This window comes from Trichomycterus rosablanca, chromosome 24 (genome assembly GCF_030014385.1).
Source record: "Trichomycterus rosablanca isolate fTriRos1 chromosome 24, fTriRos1.hap1, whole genome shotgun sequence".
Lineage (NCBI taxonomy): Eukaryota > Metazoa > Chordata > Actinopteri > Siluriformes > Trichomycteridae > Trichomycterus > Trichomycterus rosablanca.
Genome location: NC_086011.1, coordinates 17,781,292 through 17,801,861, shown reverse-complemented (window position 1 = coordinate 17,801,861; position 20,570 = coordinate 17,781,292). Strand labels below are relative to the sequence as shown.

Here is a 20,570-nt window from a genome sequence, read left to right as displayed (position 1 = left end):
ACTCACATTTAGCTGCTGGAACTTTATTCACATTCATATTCATTTATTAGGATTTTAACGTCATGTTTTACACTTTGGTTACATTTATGACAGGACAGGTAGTTTGTATCTCCAATTCACCTGCCAACTCCACACAGAAAGGACATGGACCGCCCCACCTGGGAATCGAACCCAGGACCTTCTAGCTGTGGGGCGACAGTGCTACACAGCACAACACCATGCCGCCCTATTCACAAACAATGTCTTTTGACTTATTTACGTATTTACATATATGAAAAGTATGTCTTTATAATCATAAACAATGGAAAGAAATATTTGAGAAAAGGTATTAAGATTCTTTTTACTCTTTAGGACATCTGTAGGTAAAAATAATGAGCTTTCTGCAGCATTGTAGATCAGTTTCAAAGAATTTTACTTCCCTAAAACTTCTCCGATAAACGATTTTAACACAAAATCGTCTGGTTCTGGTGTTCATTGTGAATCACTTCGAAGTCGATACTGAATCTTTCTCTTCATCCTCAATGTCACTGTGTGGATTCGACTCTGAAGCTTCAGAATCGACTCCATTTTAAGCACATAGAATTGAGGAATCGACTCCCAGTGTTTATGGACAGTGGCTCCCCCTTGTGGCTAACATTGCGCATGACATGACGGCTGCTGGTTTCCGGTATGATGGCGACTTTCTTTACTCTAGATAGTTTAAAGGGGTAAGTTGTGGTTTAACTATTCATCATTTAACTGAGTTATTAACATTAACGTATCTGTTGATGTTTTACCACATTGGTTCGGAAAGGCTGTTTGCATGTTTGTGAGTAAAAGTTTAGAATATTCAGCTGTGTTCATTCATAAACCGGATAACGGGCGGTTATAACGGGAAGCCGCAACCGCAGCTGCTGGCAGTCGTCTCCATGGTGGCGGTGTCCCAAACCAAAAGTCCCACATAGTGACTATGGTCGCGTCCTGAACCGCATCTAGTGCACTACATAGTGCACATAGAAACACACTCCTGTTGGAACTATAGCAACAACACAGAGCTACTAAATCTATCCATTTAAAGGCTCACTATCACTTCTAGTTATATGGCATGTAACTCATTTATGCGTTCCTTTATTAATTTTAAGTAAATGATTCATCCTGATCAGGGTCACTGTGGGTCCAGAGTATTTCTAGGTAACAAGGTGGGTCAATTACAAGGCATCACACTCATCAATTTACTCACATACACATACACACTTACACCCAGATGCAATCTACAATAGCCAACTAATCTACCAACTGTTTTTTTTTTATCTAGTAGGACACCAGGAGAAAGCCGTGCATATGCAGGGAAAACCTGCCAAACTCCTTACTCCTTGTATACCGTAACTGTAGACAACGCTCAGCTTCGAGTTCCTTGAGTTTTGTACCACTTTTTGGTTTTTACATAATAGCCTAAAGAGTTCCATCAGAATCCAACAGTTGTAAGCAGTTGAAGCCTAGTGGTTAATCAGAATCAGATTTATTGGCCAAGTATGTGAATACACACAAGGAATTTGTTTCCGGCTGATGGTATCTCTCTAGTATTAATACAGTGTACAAGCAATGTATACATTAAACATTAAACACAAAAATATACAAACTTTAAGACTATATACAGGCAATATACAGGCAATATACAGATCAGGTTCGGGTTACAAAAAACACAAACAATAAACAAAAACAAGGAAAGTACTAGAGAGCACTGTGCCGAGGCTGCCACTCGCGGTATGTATATCATATTAAGGTACAGGACTAGTAATCGAAAGGTCACTGGTTCAAGCCCCACCACTGCCAAGTTGTCACTGTTGGGCCCTTGAGCAAGGCTCTTAACCCTCAATTGCTTAGACAGTATACTGTCACAGTACTGTAAGTCGCTTTGGATAAAAGCGTCTCCTAAGTGATGAAAATTGAAATGTAAGAACAAAAGGTATTCTGAATGAAAGTAAATGCTGAGACCACAGTACATGATGAGTACCCACCAACAATGGCCAAGACTGATTGATACCAGAAGACATGAAGACTATAGTATCAGTACTGACCAATGGAAAAGCTCCCGTGGATACATGTGGATCATTTCAATCCTGGTGATGAGGTGAATGTGTGACAAACTGTGTGAATGCACAGACAATCCCTCTCACTATGTACAAAAGTTAAAGGACTTGGTTTTAACATAGTGGAATACTATAGATGTCTTGGGGTCATGTCTAGTCCATGTCTCCGGGGTCAGAACTGTTTTGAGAGCACATTAGGTGGGTGGGTTTGATGTTATGGCTGATCGGTGGATGTGGAAATTTGTGCCCATGTAGTTAAAAAGAGGATTTGTGTGGTCAGGCACCAAGTCTTTATGGACCTTGCTTTGTACTAAGAGGGTGCTGAAACAAAAAAAAGCACCTAAACACAATAATTAGGAGGGATGTTCATATACTTTTGGCCGTAGTGTGTAGCTCATTTGTCATCAGCACATAGACCTTGTTTGTGATGTTAATTTCCCTTGAAGGACTAAACAATGGTAGGAAAAAGGTCAGTAAGGTTTCCTGTACTGTGAACTACATCCATTCATTCACAGGTTCCCACGCTGCCGCTGACCGTCCTCATAAGTCTGCATTTTTTTTTAACTTTTCTTATTTCCTCCTACCTCTGGTCTCTCTCTCTCTCTCTCTCTCTGTCTGCCTCTTTCTGTGTCTCGTCTCTGTCTTTCTCAGGTAGGAGAGTGTCCGTGTAGTCGGCGTGTGCTTCGTGAATGCTACTATGTCAGTATTGCTGCTGTTGACTCTCTGCACTCACGTCGCACCGACTTATGATCTTCAGCCGCTGCTCAACTACAGTGCTTTTTCACTGCCGAAACTTCACGTCCCCTACTTCCTGCGAAGCAACCAACACTTAGCCGAGCTCTGCCAGGAGGACCCGCTCTGCCCGTTTAAAGTAAGATTCCAACAAAACGTACACAATTACTCAGGCATGTTTGGTAAAATCCTGCTAGAATAAACTAGTATTACTTCCAGGTATACCTAGGGTCCAAGAACATATATAATGACATGTTTGCACAGTGTTTTTTAATTTTATTTAGTTAACTTTGTTTTAACTTTAGGCGGCATGGTGGCACAATGAGTAACGCTGGGTCCAGGGTCCACCAGGGTACTTTCTGTGTTCTTCCCTCCCACAATTCTCAAGACCTAAGTGTAAATGTGTGTGTGCCCTATGATGGACTGGCGACCTGTCATGGGTGTTTCCTGCCTTTTGCCCAATGAATCAGACCCTCACCAGAATACAGATGTGCTAAAACAGACTGGAAAGTGTTACAAAGTGATTTGTAAGGCTCTAGGACTCCACAGTATCACAGTGAGAGTTATTATTGTTAACTGACAGGCTGGATGAAATTTCTCCCAGGGTTTAGTGATTCTGACTTACTTGTGCATTCAGTAAGTCAGAAAAACATCCAGACATCTCTTGCCTTGGCTAAAATTAGGGTTTTATGACCCCATAAGATGATTCACATCTTCAGTTTCAGTTTGAATCAAGTTAAAGCTCTAATAAGAAATCATTTTGTGATATTATTTTCTGAATCTGAAGCTTTAATCTTCTTTATTGTCTGTGTGCTGTGTGTAGGATGCTCTGTCACAAAAGCAGTCGTGCTGGGGTTATGAGAAGAACTGTTCCCCCATGCACAGGTTCAGCTACCCGGTCTGCAGCAGCGTGGATTCAGCGTGGTAACCAAAACCTTCTATTTATGTTTTATGGCACCATATTGAGTACCGTAATGAGCCAAAACATTAGGACCACCCTCCAAATATGCTGTCAGAGCAGCTTTGACCTGCTGAGACATGGACTTCACTAGACAGCTGAGGGAGTCCTGTAGTATCTGGTACCTAGACATTACCTGCAGCTCCTTTATGGTGGATCGTCCTACAGTGCCGTCTCGCATGATATTAAAGAAAAAAGGATTTGTTGATGCTATTCTGATGCCTGCATGTTCATTGTGATAGTAAAAACAACATAAAATACTCACCATATATTTGATACAAAAAAACAAGCAGTGCAAAAGTTTGTGGACACCCGTCGTGATTTGAGTTTGGGTGTTTTAGCCAGACCCGTTGCTAACAGGTGTATAAAATCAATTAAAAATAATGTTAAATAAATAATATGCTTACATCTGTGGTGCAGTTTGACTTGGTGTGGTGGAACCTGCACCCTGGCCTCAACCCCACTAAACACTAAACACAAATGATCTGTAACTTCAGTTGTGTACCAGGTCTTCTCGTACAACCTCAGTGCCTGACTTTACATAGGCTGTTTTGACTGAATGGGTGCAAATTCCCACAGACACACTCCAGATTTTGGGGAAAAAAGCCTTTTCATAAAAGTGATGGCTGTAATATTATTATGTGTTTATTACATGTTTATATATGAATGCCTGAGATTTTAGAATGTAACATCCAGCGTTCTCATCGATGTGTGTTCTGTAGGGCGGGGTCTGTGCAAGTGGCTCAGGAGGTTTTCTGGAAACAGGCCGACTTTGGCTACGTAAAGGAACGTCTGAGCGAGATGAAGACCCTCTGCACGCCTTTAACCCCTGTAAGCATTCTCGATTTTCCTCTCTTGACTCTGAAGCCTCCTGTGACAGGGATTGTTCTTTATTCTTCTCTTGTTCTCTTGTTTTAAGAATGAATCCTCTCTGACGTGTACAAGCCACCTGCGCTACTGTCGGGCCACCAACCTCTACCTGGACCTACGGAAGCCTCGCCGAGGTCATGAGAGGTCAGTGAGGAACCAGAAGGAAGTGAAAGAAAAATAAACAATAGGAACGAATGTTTTAGTTTAGCGGACGTGCCTTCTTTTGCTTGAACTTTCATCTATTCGGCACAGTTGACATTACAAACAAAGACTTAAGTACCAACCAATGTCTGATTTTGTCTCTGTTTGTAGGTATAAGGAGGATTTTCTGCAGCAGGGCGAGGTCGGGGGTCGTTGCAGATTGAACAGCGATGCGCTGAAAGCCGAAGGCCAGCACATGAGCCCCCTGCAGTCCTGGTTGGTGGGACGCTGTCCAAATGAAATCAGTCCTGCAAATCTTTAATGGCCGGTTTCCCAGACCAAATTAACCCCAGTTAGCCTGATTAGGTTTCAGTGTCAGTGGGAATTAGTGTTTGCAAAAGGGACGAATGTTTAGACCTGCATTAACATGTCAAACTTAGGTCTAATTAGAGAAAATAGAACATGGACGTACAGTAAAGTCAAAATCTTACATACAGACACATGAATGATTTCTGCAGCAGTGTTTACTGAGACTGAAAGATCAGAAGATCAGAAGACAAAAAGTCTTTCAGAAATTGTTGGGTGTTCCTTCTTAGTGATTATGATCAATCACAGACTTCTCTGTGCTCATAAAAACAGGGCCGGTATGTGGACACCGCTCCTAATTATTGAGCTGAGGTGTTTCAGCCACACTCCCTGCTAATTGGTGTACAGAAATTATTAACAGAATTTATTAATGCTTTTTTTATTTTGTGACAACATTTTGAGAAAGGCTTTTTCCTGCTCCAATTTGACTGTGCCCCTATATTTCCCAATCTATAGGATCACTATAGGATACTTCTGACCTTTCCTCATACACCTGTTCAGCTGTAGTGATCCTCATAGGATAGCCTTTAGGTTCACTGAAGTATACAAGCTGCTTTACTACAGCAGATAGGCCTAGATAAACAGAATCTCTCTTTTATTCAGGTTTGCTGAGCTGCAGACCTACACGGAGCTCGATTTCCACCCCGTAGATGATAAACACTGCGATGTCATCGTTGACAGACCTACAATCTTTATGAAGCTGGATGCTGGTGAGGCAGACTTGTTCTTAACAGCGGTTTGGTTATCAGTTGTACATTAGAACTCGGTCTTAGGTGAATACGCCTGTGGAAATGTAAAAAATACAGGCCGTGTTGGAGTGAAAGGTATCCAGTGTAAACCTGCTCCATACAAATAGTGCTTTATGTTAATACAGTGGTGATATATGGTAGAAAATCACTTTTTTAAAGTAATGAATAATTGTTGTCAGTTGTGTGGGGGCAGGATTCAACACAAACCAGCCAATTTGGCAATAATAATACATTTTATAATGTTAAATAAAAAATAAAATGGTCCTCGTTCATCAGTTACTTAAGAACAAGCAATGCTCAGAGCGCCCAAAATGATCTTTATTATCTCTATTAATAAAAATGCTGTACAGGATGAATTTAGCTGCATGAGATGTGAAAACAAATGAAATTACTGTTTTATTTTTGATTATTGTTATTATTGATAATAATTACAAGTACACATTTTGAATGGTCTTATCTCTAATAAAGCCTTTAACACTCAGGTTTCCTTTCATTCCAATCAGACATGAGTTTAATAGCACAGCAACCCCAAAGATAAAATCAATAAATAATAACTGTCCGTGTATGTAAATGATCATTGAAAACGTTGCCCAATCTTGTTAAATTGTTCGGACGTTTGCTGTTTTTCAGGAATTAACATGTACCATCACTTCTGCGACTTTGTTAATCTGTACGTCTCCCAGCACATCAACAACTCATTCAACAGAGACATCAACATCGTCATGTGGGACACGGTATTGTACACCAGCACACCTGTAATCTACACCTGTAATTCTAGTTTCCAGTGTCATATATGTTTGTGTTCCTAATAAAGGGGCCAGCAGGATTATACAGTGTACAAATCCCAACAACACTGCTGCACCTGATATACTAATACCAGAATAACACACACTACCATGTTTCTACTATGTTAGTGTCATTGCAGTGCTGAGAATAGGGTACAGGAATTGACCAAGTATACAGAGCAACAGATAGGCTACATTCAGTAATTGTATACCCATAAAGTGTTTTGTATAGTAAGGCTAAGGCTATATGCACCACAGGGTGCATTTTGTCCTCTGCTTCATACTGGTTGGATGTTACACAGCTATGCAGACAGTACTGGGAGCCAGTGATTTTCACCTGTAGTGAAGTGGGCCCTTTTCCAAACAAGCTCCAAACAACTTGGACAAGGTTGACTCATAAGGCCATATTACATTTTGATTGCTCAGGGGTCCAGGCTTAGTGTTTCTTACACCAGGTTAAGCACCTTTTCACAATGGCTTTTGAGTCAAAAGCTTTCTGAGGTAAAAAAAATATATAATTTACACAGACACGTGAGCCGGATCTGCACTCTCCAGATGAATAGACAATAGATGAATCATTTATTATTCTTCCTGTTATTCTTATTCAACTAAAACCAAACAGAGCTGAGTGGTTGGCACCGACCCTCATGCCGACGATGTGTGAAAAATGCCGAGCATACAGAGTAAGACTGGCATTGTCTGGCCCCGCTGTAAGTGTTGATAAAACACAGGCCAAACATGACCTGATTTATGAAGCAACTTTTTCTTGGCTGCGTTTGTCTTTCCTGTCCCTAAAGAGAAGGAACAATAAACTGGTACACACTTGTACCATTACTCTAGTTTTTCTATAAACTCTATAAAGGGTCATGTTTTGTTTCTAATCTGTGCTCTTTATGTGTCGCTGTGTCAGAGTTTTTATGAGTACGGAGACCTGTTCAGTGAAACCTGGAGAGCCTTCTCTGATCACGACGTCATACACCTCAAAACCTACGACTCCAAAAGGGTGAGATGGATTCTGTATTCCCAACCACTTAAAAAAAAATAATAACAGTATCTTTTAAATCACTCTGATATATAAATAAATATCTGGTGCATTTTTTGGACTGGAACGTGTCAGTGTTTGCCTGAGAGGACAAAAAAGGGTTCCAGTTTTGAACATTTACAGCATTTAGCGGACGCTTATCCAAAGTGACTTACAATTATGACTGTACAGTTCAAGGAATTGAGGGTTAAGGGCCTCAGGGACCCAACTTGGTGGTGGTGGTGGTGGGGCTTGAACCGGCAACCTTCTATAGCTACCACTGCTCTTTTTGTACAAAACAAACAAAAGGCTTTTGTATCTGTCTGTCTGTCTGTCTGTCTGTCTGTCTGTCTGTCTGTCTGTCTGTCTGGCTGGCTGGCTGGCTGGCTGGCTATCTATCTGTCTGTTTTTCTGTCTGTCTGTCTGTCTGTCTGTCTGTCTGTCTGTCTGTCTATCTATCTATCTATCTGTCTGTTTTTCTGTCTGTCCGTCCGTCCGTCTATCTATCTATCTATCTATCTATCTATCTATCTATCTATCTATCTATCTATCTATCTATTTTTCTGTCTGTCTGTCTGTCTGTCTGTCTGTCTGTTTTTCTGTTTGTCTGTCTGTCTGTCTATCTATCTATCTAGCTATCTATCCATCCATCCATCCATTCATCCATACTAGGTATAGTGTATAGTATAGTGTGTAGTATAGTGTAGATGATTCCTCCTGTGATAGTTTGTTTTAAGAAGAATAATATTGGGTAAATAATGAACACTGTGTATTGTGCACTACTGTATGTGTAACTATTTGATGTGTACAGATGTTGTAGCGTTTGAAGAAAGCTAAGTGTGTGTTCTTGCCTTTCATGCAGGTGTGTTTTAGGGACGCGCTCTTCTCCCTGCTTCCTCGAATGAGATACGGCCTGTTTTACAACACACCCCTGGTGAGCACCATGGCCCGCCGTTAAAAACAAAAAAGAAACTGATTTCAAAACAGCGTCCTTGAGAGAAACCTCATCTTCTCTCCAGTCTGATATCAGAAGACCTTGGGATTCTGAATTGCACATCATTGGATTGTTTCTTTGATGGACTCGGCTGTTTTATATGTATTAAAGAAGCGGAGGCCTTTCAGATTCTCACTGCTCTGCCCCTTGTTGTGTGTGTGTGTGTGTGTGTGTGTTGGTTCTGTGTATACGCAGCTGTTTGTTCATGTATTGATGTACGATAGTGTGGAACCACGAAGCGTGAAATGAAGACGTGTGTATCCTTGGTGTGAGGTGTCCCCATACATCTGCCTCTGTCTCTAAAAAAGTCTTTATATTCATGACAGCCGGCTTCTCTGCATCACCGAGACTCGCATTTGTGAATAACTGAGCAATAATAGGAGTGTGGGAAAGAGTACACTAACGTGTGTGTGTGTGTGTGTATGTGTGTGTGTGCGATTGACAGATCTCAAACTGCCACACTGAGGGGATGTTCAGAGCTTTCTCACAGCACGTTCTTCATCGTCTCGACATCCCGCAAGAAGGACCCAAGGTAAAATACACACACACACACACACACACACACTTCTTTACATTATACAGAAGCAACAAGGTTTTTCAAAGAACTGGGTTCAACACTTTGCTCTGTCCTCACTATTGTCTCTGAGTTTGGCATGTTCTCCGAGTCTGTGGAGGCTTCCTGCAGGTACAGAAGGTGGGCTCCTTCCACAGTTACTGTATGCAGTGCTGTGAAAAAGTGTGTGAACCTTTGCAATTCCCTCTGTTGTTGCATATTTGTCAGACTAAATTATTTACATTATAAAATAAAATATTACAAAAATATATTAATAATATATTTAATATTATTAAATATAACAAAAAAAATATTATTTTACACATGTAAAACATTATTTCATTTATTTAAGGGTTCAACATATATACATATATACAGTATATATAAGTGATCCAACACCTATATCACCCAAATGTAACTTCCCCCCTAACTACAAATAATTGCATCTGCAACTAAAAGTTTGGAACATAACTGCACGGATTTGCTTCCATTTATCCACCAGAGCGTTGCTTACGTCAGGCAATGCAGCTAGAGGTTAGGGTTGATGTTAGGCATGATCAGTTGCCAACCATTTTTTATGCACATCCTCCGAAGTCCAATGGCATTGTGCTTTATACTGGGATTTTTTAATAGACACCAGCTGACTCTGTCAGCTCTGTCAGAGCAGCAATTTGACTAATTAATCTTCTGAAAAGATCATTCTACTTTATCTTTATTCACTTGTTAGTGGGTGAGGTTGAAACAGCTGAATCCCCTTGTTCTGGTAACAAATATATTACAGTATGCAAACAAGCAATTAGATAAACCACACTGATCCCAAAGGTTACAGGTTTTGTGTTTTTTTCTGGGTGTTTTGATAAATAACGGCATTGTTATGCTTTCATAACAGTAGTATAACAGAGTATTTTTGCTCATACTAATGCAGGGTTAATATATTGCACAGAAAATTACACCTGCAGTGGGTATTTATCTCTGTATTGTGCCTTAGCGGTCCTACTATATATCTTAGTTATGTTACATGCTGGTCTCTGGCTTATTATTAATTAGGGAATGCACAGATTGTCGTCTAGACTCTGGAGGTATTAATAACTAAGGCTATGCATTTAACCCCTGACTTCATAGCTACACTACTTGGCTACACTATTATATAACTATCACTTGTGTGTGTGTGTGTGTGTGTGTGTGTTTACAACGTGCAAGTCAGTCATAGTAAAAGTTTGTGTGTATAAAATGCATTTAAACAACTCCAAAAAGCTTCTTGGCATTCCTCAAAGATACATTATCTCCTCACTATATCCCAACAAGGACAATATGCTCTCTTATATGCTGTTTGGATTAGACAGGTCAGTGTTTCTGAAAGGTTTTATTCTCATTTCACTCCTAAAAAATATTGATTCTTTTAATTGCACCTCTAAACGTTGTGCTGGTCCGTAACATTAAAGCCATCTAGGAGGTTTTTCTCTTTACAGCACACCTAGCAAGGTAAAGACTTCAGTCTGTGCCTTGTCTAAGAGTTCGTTCTTTAAGGTAAATAAATGAAAGGGTGGCACGGTGGGTCAGTTGGTAGCACTGTCGCTTCACAGCAAGAAGTTCCTGGGTTAGATACCCAGGTGAAGTGGTCCGGCATGTTCTCTCCGTGTCTGTGTGGGTTTCCTCCGGGAGCTCCAGTTTCCTCCCACGGTACAAAGACGTGCAATTGAGGTGAACTTGAACTGATGAATCTTGCGTAACCTGGAACTACCTGTCCTGTCATGAATGTAACCAAAGTGACGTTAGAATCCTTATAAATAAATAAAACGTAGGAAATATACGGTGGCAGTAAGAAGACAAATTATAGTCTGTCCCATATTATTAAACTCTGACCTGGTGTTGTTGTAGGTGGACCGAATCCGGGTCACACTGCTGGCTCGGAGCACGGCCTATCGCAGAATACTAAACCAGGAGGAGGTGAGTCTCGCTCCCACTGATTAATCACTCTCGTTTCTTAACTGTGAGTTTAAACTCTGGCTTGGTACAAACCCTGATATAGTTTGGCTTGTGTCCCTAAGACAGTCGCTTCTCATTAATCATCTTCTGATTCCCTGCTGTGTGTGTGTGTGTGTGTGTGTGTGTGTGTGTGTTTGCAGCTCATAAATGCCCTGAAGGCTGTGCCTTTATTTGAGGTCAAGCTTGTGGATTACAAGTACAAGTGAGTGACAGAATTGGTGTGATTCTCATCAGCAGGGGCCCGCTCCGGGCCTGGCACTGACACTGGCATCGACCCTTTAATGACAGCGGATTGATTATGTGTTTTCCTTGTTGTTTTTCTTGCAAATATGAATTGCAGGGATATGCCATTCCTGGAGCAGATCAGGCTGACCCATAACTCGGACATCTTTATCGGAATGCACGGAGCCGGCCTCACCCACCTGCTGTTCCTTCCAGACTGGGCCGTCATATTCGAACTGTACGTGAAACTGAAGTGTGTGTTCACACACATTTGAATGAGTGTTCATGAGTAAAGTTTGCATGGCTAGAGCTGTCTAGGAACAACCACAGCTCAGCTACAAAGCTGCACAACACTGTTGGTTGTAAAGATCAATACCAGTTCCCTACTGATCACTATATAGAAATATAATAGTGAAAGAAAATGATCTTAATTCTATAGCAAACAACAACATACAGTAAAGAAGTACCCTATCCAAGACCTCTGGGATGAATTAGAACTCGGATGGTGAGCCTAGCCCACAGTCATGTCCGTCCTCAAACTTTTGCCCATGTAGTTTACCCGAAGGCTAATCAGTGTGCCTGGTGTCGGAGTCCGCACTGATCTTTCTGATAGGACGTGATCGATCGCGATCGATCGGCGGGTGCGCCGGTGCCCTCGCCGTTCAGGAGGTGACGCTCGGCTCTCGCTCTCTCTTTCAGCTACAACTGTCAGGATAAAAGCTGCTATCAGGATCTGGCTCGGCTCAGAGGCGTTCACTATCTGACCTGGCAGAGCGCAGACAAAGTGTTCCCTGAGGATGAGGTACCGAGATATAGAGCCTCCACACACACACACACACACACACACACAGGGTAACAGTGGTCTGCTTGTTATTGATCTAATCTCTCGCATTGGGTACTAATGTAGTCTGAAGTTCTTTTAGGTTGTTCGACATTTATAAACACACACACACACACACACACACACACACACACACACACATGCATGTCATCTAAACCCTTGATATGTAGCTTGATATCTAATAAAGCAATAATAATAATATAATTTTTTTTTCATAATCACATTTACTGCTGTTCTTTTATGCAACTAATTGATCGAAAAGCGCCAATCCATCGCAGGGCCTTGACCCTCTCATTCTTCTGTGCTCATATAAATAAGGCTAGTGTGACCGCATCTGTTAGGCTGAGAATTAGAAGCTGCTGGAACACAAACACTGTCATCCACAGTCAAGCCAGCTTAACGTCACAGTGCTTTAGGTGGCCGCTGATCACATGGACAGAGAAAACGACTTCTGGAAAAGCTAACGAAAATGTGTGTGTGTGTGTGTGTGTGTGTTTGTGTTTTAGGGACACCACCCTACGCTCGGGGAGCACCCCAAATTCACCAACTACACCTTTGACCTGGAGGAGTTCATGCGCTTGGTCATGTTGGCTGCTGATCATGTGATGAGACACCCACAGTGGCGATCCAGACAGGCCCGAGATGAGCTCTAACTATTCATGGCCCTTACGCACACACACACACACACACACACACACACACAGAGCGAGAGGGATAGATACACACACAGTGAGATAGAGACACACATACATACATACACACACGTACATAAACACACAGTGAGAGAGATACACACACATACATACATACAGTGTATCACAAAAGTGAGTACACCCCTCACATTTCTGCAAATATTTTATTATATATTTTCATGGGACAACACTATAGACATGAAACTTGGATATAAGTTAGAGTAGTCAGTGTACAACTTGTATAGCAGTGTAGATTTACTGTCTTCTGAAAATAACTCAACACACAGCCATTAATGTCTAAATAGCTGGCAACATAAGTGAGTACACCCCACAGTGAACATGTCCAAATTTGTGTGACCACCATTATTATCCAGCACTGCCTTAACCCTCCTGGGCATGGAATTCACCAGAGCTGCACAGGTTGCTACTGGAATCCTCTTCCACTCCTCCATGATGACATCACGGAGCTGGTGGATGTTAGACACCTTGAACTCCTCCACCTTCCACTTGAGGATGCGCCACAGGTGCTCAATTGGGTTTAGTCCATCACCTTTACCTTCAGCTTCCTCAGCAAGGCAGTTGTCATCTTGGAGGTTGTGTTTGGGGTCGTTATCCTGTTGGAAAACTGCCATGAGGCCCAGTTTTCGAAGGGAGGGGATCATGCTCTGTTTCAGAATGTCACAGTACATGTTGGAATTCATGTTTCCCTCAATGAACTGCATCTCCCCAGTGCCAGCAACACTCATGCAGCCCAAGACCATGATGCTACCACCACCATGCTTGACTGTAGGCAAGATACAGTTGTCTTGGTACTTCTCACCAGGGCGCCGCCACACATGCTGGACACCATCTGAGCCAAACAAGTTTATCTTGGTCTCGTCAGACCACAGGGCATTCCAGTAATCCATGTTCTTGGACTGCTTGTCTTCAGCAAACTGTTTGTGGGCTTTCTTGTGCGTCAGCTTCCTTCTGGGATGACGACCATGCAGACCGAGTGGATGCAGTGTGCGGCGTATGGTCTGAGCACTGACAGGCTGACCTCCCACGTCTTCAACCTCTGCAGCAATGCTGGCAGCACTCATGTGTCTATTTTTTAAAGCCAACCTCTGGATATGACGCCGAACACGTGGACTCAACTTCTTTGGTTGACCCTGGCGAAGCCTGTTCCGAGTGGAACCTGTCCTGGAAAACCGCTGTATGACCTTGGCCACCATGCTGTAGTTCAGTTTCAGGGTGTTAGCAATCTTCTTATAGCCCAGGCCATCTTTGTGGAGAGCAACAATTCTATTTCTCACATCCTCAGAGAGTTCTTTGCCATGAGGTGCCATGTTGAACATCCAGTGGCCAGTATGAGAGAATTGTACCCAAAACACCAAATTTAACAGCCCTGCTCCCCATTTACACCTGGGACCTTGACACATGACACCAGGGAGGGACAACGACACATTTGGGCACAATTTGGACATGTTCACTGTGGGGTGTACTCACTTATGTTGCCAGCTATTTAGACATTAATGGCTGTGTGTTGAGTTATTTTCAGAAGACAGTAAATCTACACTGCTATACAAGCTGTACACTGACTACTCTAAGTTATATCCAAGTTTCATGTCTATAGTGTTGTCCCATGAAAAGATATAATGAAATATTTGCAGAAATGTGAGGGGTGTACTCACTTTTGTGATACACTGTACACACACGTACATACACACACAGTGAGAGAGATACACACACACATACTGTACATACATACACGCACATGTACATAAACACACACAGTGAGATAGATACACGCATACATACATACACACACAGGTACATACACACAGTGAGAGAGATACACGCATACATACATACACACACAAAGACAGAGATACACACACACATACATACGTACACACACATGTACATACACACAGTGAGAGAGATACAGACAAACACACACATACACAAAGAAAGAGATAGATACACACACACACTGAGAGAAAGAGAGAGACGGACACACACACTCAGATACACACTTGAAATAGTTTAATAGAAAGACTGTAGAAGATACAATAATGCAATAATGAGTGTTAATTTTCGATCAGTTCTATATGGACAGTATAGGTTTTTATATATTTATGGCTGATCCAGGATCGGAACCTCGTGCAGTATTTACAGAATGTTCCAGTATTAACAGGGTAAAGAGATTAAACCAAACATCAGTTTTATAATTACTGTACATTACAGCAAGTTTTAAATTCTAAGCCTGCACGGTTGAACACAGGGTGTGAAATAATCACAGGAACACACGTCACTGGAAATGTGTGGAACCCTCCTGAATGTTTTCTCTCAGTAAACATAGAAGACATTTAGTTTTGAACATGTACGACATAAAGCTACAACTGAGGGTTTTGCAGTCACGTTTTAATGATCTGTGCACATTTTTAGTGCAGGAATTGTACAAATATGACACGAATACCTATTTATAGAAGTAAATATCAATATATACTGTATGTCAATTTATTCTAAGAGCAGCGGAATTATTTCTAATGAAATTAATAGTGCAAAATATCATATTCATGTTTTTACACCAGGAGTGTCCAAACACGTGCATGATGACTAAAGAATAAACAGTTTTATCTGTGTTCCATCTTAAGAGTTCATTATGAGATGGAAGTTTATTCTAAGTGCATAATTAGTCTGTAGTCATGTGTGCAGTTTAGGAATAGACATACTGGGATTAGTTACAGATAAATGTGAGCATTTATCTGTATTTTCACACTGCCAGTCAAAAGTAAGTGAACCCCCTGGGGTTTGTTATTTTATCTGGTCTGTTAATTAATTAAAAAACAATTACATTCGTGTTTACATTCATTTTTGTCTCCTATAAAATGTCTTAGCCATTTGTGAAGGTGGTTCTACACTGTTCCATCCCACACAGCTCTGAAAACTACCTTCAGATATCACTCACACATTTCATTCAGATTTATTTGGTGTCACTGAAAACCAAACATTACGGAAAATGTCAGAAAAAGGCAAGGTGTTCCCAAACTTCTTACTGTCTGTGTGTACGGTGAAACTTCACGAAAGTTCGACTGGGGATTAAATGTATGTGGATGTGCTTGTTAAAAAGCCCTGTTTTGGCTTCCCTGCCAAAGAGCAGCCAGTTATGCTCTTCAGGACTCCCGGTGGTATTTATTTTAACAGTGTTTCCAGTTCAGATCACATCATGTTCTCATGCTGTGGGATTGAACAGTTATCCGGTTTTAAAGCATTTCAGGATTTGCTTCTGTAAAGAATGAGCAGAAGATCGATCTGTGTTTTTTATGAATGTGTTTTTTTATTTTTTATTATGGATGTTTGTGTTTGAAACGTGAATGAAAATTAAACAAGAAAAAGAAAATGTTTTAGTTTTTTGACATTGTTTCTAAATACTTTTATTATATCTTTATTTAATACCTGTATAATATGTTACCATGGACTGTTATTTCCACACATTTCCCCCTTAAGAAAAACAAACCAGGTAACATGTTCACTTAATACCTGCTTATTCAAGTATAATGGAAGTTTAAATAAGTCATGAAGTTCCTAAACAAATGCTTATTTGTGATGGTCAAAAGTACATGGACATCTCTTCTAATTAGCTTTAAATGATCTTTTAAATAGATTTAAAGCATTGCTTAATAATTCAACATAATTTACATAATAAGTACTGCATGTTATCTGAACCATATGTGTGATTTCTACAGACAATAAATGCAAACCTTTTAGTGTCAGACGCTCAGGTGGCACGACGGTCTAAAACGCCAGTCCACTAACACTGAGACCTAGGTTCGAATCTTGGCACTGCTATAGGCTGGCTTGATCTCACAGACATCATTGGCTATGTCTAGGCTGAAGCTGCTGTCTGTGAAGGACATTTTGTCTTGTGTCCGGTGTTTCTGGCCTGACCAGGATGAATCAGCTCGTAAAGATGAAGACATGAACATGCTGTAAAAAATACATAGAGCAGCAAAGCAAATGTGCATTTCAGTTCCTACATTTCTGAGATTGGGGCTGGTAGTGCTGGAGCATCGGAGCAGCATGGGTCCTCCTAAACACCTGTGTTTTATTTTTTTATCTATAGCCACTGTCTGTGTGAGGTTTTGCAGGTTCTCTCTACATCAAGTGGGAGTTCATGGGTTTTTAAAAAAATGATAGCTTGAAAAGAAGCTGATCTTGAGGAAACAAACCTGCCTGGTTTGCAGTGGTGATTCTTTTTTTGTTGTTGTTTTTTTTTTTGAAATTATTAATTGGTGCTGCTTCTGCTTGCAATCCCATTCGGCATCGCATTACTTTCTCTCCTCCCAATGAGCTATGAGTGCTCTGGAAAGGGCATGAGGCCAGGCCTTACTGTCACTATCATTAATCTGCATGACCTTAAAAACTCTTCTTTTTGTGCTCAGTTGCTCTTGTTGGTCAGTAGATGGCAGTAGAAGACCGCCAGCGATTTTGGGAACCGGTAGGCGTTTGGACTGAGTAGGATTTTCTTGAGGGGCATTTCTCTTGGCATCTGATATCACTGGCACAGGTATTATAATAAGTAATAAATAAATTTTTTCTTCACTTTATCTTGGTCAGGGTATCTGTGGATTTAGTGCCACCCGAAAACATGAATGTTACAGTTGGGCACAAGATAGAACATGAATTAGGACGCCTACAGCAGGGCATGACTGTCTTACCCATTTACACACAAGCACACATAGAGGAGGAAGATTTGGAGCAGTCATTCCACCCACTGGCATGTTTTGAAAAGGTATCAGGAGACCCAAGAGGCACACAAATTCCACACTCTTAGTGTTGACAAGCATTTATTTATTCATTCATTCACTTTCATTACAGCTTCATCCACAAGCGCTGGCATCGGATAGAAAGCAAATCCATCGCAAGGCAACACTCAAGGTGCCAATCACTTACATCCAACCCATTTTAACACATTTACTTACTCATTTACTAACACCTAAGTTCTAAGCATCCAATCCACTGTCTGCATGTTTTTGGAAGGTGGAAGGAGCTGGAGAACCCTGAGAGAATCCATTCACTGCACATGAAGAATCCACGCAGGGCTTCCATCACAGACAGCAATCGAAGGCACGGATTGAATCCTGTACAACCTGTTGTTCCACCATGCTGCCTCTTCAAGTCTTGTGAGTCTTTACATAGTTCATTATTTACTCCAGTTTCTTTATAAAGCATATTTACCTTAATACAACCCCATGACAATGCTCTACAGTTTAGGACTGAATCAAATCCCTCTTTCTTTTTATTGCCCAAGTCTGTCAAAAAGTGCTCGTCAGTCTTTTCCCAAGGACAAGATGAACTCCTCAGCATAATTTAGATTCACTTTCCTCACGCCTGCATGTCAATATTTACAGATCTGAATCCTAAAGCTTGTAGCTGATTTCCCATCATTTCCCCCTTCTCTGTCTCGCATTAGTATTTACGCCGTAATGCGGGTTCGCCCGTGTGTATTTATCAGCTCCTTCATCTAATCTCATCTCATAAGGGAGACAAACATTCCTCACCATCATTCAAACATAAATCTGCTAAGGCCAGGGGCTCATCTTACAGCCACGAGGTAAAAAATCAGAGGATAAATGTGGAAATATTGATTGAGATGGAAGAAAAAATGATGCCCGAGTTATTACTGACCATTTTGTCTTTAAGATCATCTGCAAATATATGAGCCCACTGAATAATATAACCAGATATACAAGAAGCATTGATGCATTTCCTCAAATAATCAGCAATGTTTTTTCTTCTAGACCTTAATGTCTATATTGTGCAGTCATCAGCTTTCACATTTATGAATAAACACTTATAAAATACTATTGTATAATAAAAGTGCTGCATAATTATTTTACTCCAGCTCAATCCAAAGGCAAAAACATTTGTATGTGGACTCTTCTCCTGAATTTAGGTATTTCTCCCAAACACATGCTAATAAGTGAAAATAAACAAATAAATATTATATTGTTTTCCGGCATGGTTTCCCCTAAGCCCTTGGTGATGGAACAGTGTTCCAGCATCTTCTAATCCAGCAGTTGTTTTTTTAACGTGTCTGATTAAATTTGTCCATCGGGATGCATTTACAGTTCTCAGCATAACAGCTTTCTTCTAAAACGTGTCAAATAGAAAATAAAACACGATCCTTATTATTTATATAACTTTATTAGACTGGGCAAGCAGATTAAAACATAAACTAGTCCAGTTTGCTCATCTGTTTTTTCTTAATCTATATTTACAGTGTCCTCCCTTTGAGTAATAGTAACAGTAGAAGAGATATTTCTATTTCTAGGCATGGAATTAGGATAATTAACAGTTTTGAGAATTGTGAATGCTGTTTATCATGAACTGCTAGAGTAATTGTTTGCAGGGGAGCCCTGACCCTTAAAAGTTTGGCAACAACTGCTATACATGAGGGATTTCTGATTCAGGACTTGCATTGCCAAACCTTAGTGCTGCTCTGGACTCACTCCAACCATCCAGGATTTTAAACGTGCTCCCTGCTGAACTCTGTAATGCTGTTTACTTGATGTTGTGACCTGTAGGATTAACTGTGCAAAGTGGCAGTAAATGAACAGTCCCTATACGTGTTGCTGACATTCACTCGTCAATTAAAAACCCAGTTATGAAGAATAAAATATGTAGTCCTTAATGAATGCTAATGTTTCGTATGAGTGGCAGTTAGTATTGAAATCATTATAGTGGGTTGTTGCACTGCATATTCACAAAGTGCTCGTTTTGCATATTTATGGGTTATTAAAAAGCAGTTTAGGTTATACAGTTCAGAAATATGGTCAGTATATGAGGCACTCGCATTTTTATTGCATGATATTGCATCCGCGCTATACTGTTTTTATAGAGCTGCAGATAAAAACGGCACACACACACACACACACACACACACACACATCTCTGGCTCTGAAGTTTTTGTTTTACTTTTTAAAATATTGAACCTACCAAAGGTACATTTCAGTTCTGTCTGTCTCTGAAATTCTGGGTCTCATCATAAGTCCCAACACCCCTGACAAATTTCTTTCCATGAGACCCCCTGGGCCCGGTGCAAACCCAGGGGCTTTTGAATCGGTCCCCTCTCTCATTTTCTTTTCATAAACTAGAAACACAGACCATTTTACTTCACAGGCAGACCGACTGTAATTTTTTGGTACCACGTCTTTATACACTAGAGGTCTTGCTGATGATAATAACTACAAGCACAATGGGTATCATATAGAGTTATTATTAATAGGTGCATGTAGCATCAAGCACTACCAGTGACCAGTCTCTATGCAACGTTAACGAAATTCCTCAGAGTTTAGAGAGTCCCTGTACAACTAAGTGAATAAGTAACAGTAAGACTCAATAAAACAGGCTGAATTTATAACATTTTGTCTAAATATTTTACCTCAGAAACCAGAGATGCACAAGGACATTAACGTCTTCAGCATTGAAGGTAAAAGAATGTCACAAGGTTGTTTGTTATTAATATTTTATAAGGCACGCCTTAAATGTCTGGGCTAAAAAAGACGTTCAGTGGTGGAAAAGATAGAATAGCAGTGAAATGCAG

At 40.7% G+C, this 20,570-nt stretch overlaps 2 protein-coding genes across 2 annotated transcripts in view; both read left to right on the top strand.

Annotated features, from left to right (window-relative positions):
* The first annotated feature begins 2,766 nt into the window (after positions 1–2,766).
* Positions 2,767–13,023, top strand: eogt (EGF domain-specific O-linked N-acetylglucosamine (GlcNAc) transferase). The gene is made up of 15 exons (XM_062986124.1): positions 2,767–2,940; positions 3,625–3,725; positions 4,482–4,590; positions 4,679–4,773; positions 4,942–5,046; positions 5,740–5,846; positions 6,516–6,619; positions 7,581–7,673; positions 8,554–8,625; positions 9,131–9,217; positions 11,117–11,185; positions 11,365–11,426; positions 11,565–11,684; positions 12,146–12,248; positions 12,794–13,023. The coding sequence occupies exons 1-15, from the start codon at positions 2,767–2,769 to the stop codon at positions 12,938–12,940; spliced, it is 1,548 nt and encodes a 515-aa protein (XP_062842194.1). The 3' UTR covers positions 12,941–13,023.
* Positions 13,024–18,082: 5,059 nt separating this feature from the next.
* tafa4b (TAFA chemokine like family member 4b) overlaps positions 18,083–20,570 on the top strand; it is a 33,113-nt gene continuing 30,625 nt past the window's right edge. The window contains exon 1 of the mRNA XM_062986419.1: positions 18,083–18,147. The gene's annotated coding sequence lies outside the window, so the exon portion shown is untranslated. The remainder of the gene's footprint in view (positions 18,148–20,570) is intronic.

What these genes read in the sequence shown, in the direction of transcription:
- eogt (XM_062986124.1), top strand. Translation starts at nt 2,767, where the DNA reads ATGTCAGTATTGCTGCTGTTGACTCTCTGCACTCACGTCGCACCGACT. An exon ending in TCTGCACGCCTTTAACCCCT is followed by an intron (nt 4,591 to 4,678) that starts GTAAGCATTCTC and finishes TCTTGTTTTAAG; the next exon opens with AATGAATCCTCTCTGACGTG. An exon ending in AAACCTACGACTCCAAAAGG is followed by an intron (nt 7,674 to 8,553) that starts GTGAGATGGATT and finishes CCTTTCATGCAG; the next exon opens with GTGTGTTTTAGGGACGCGCT.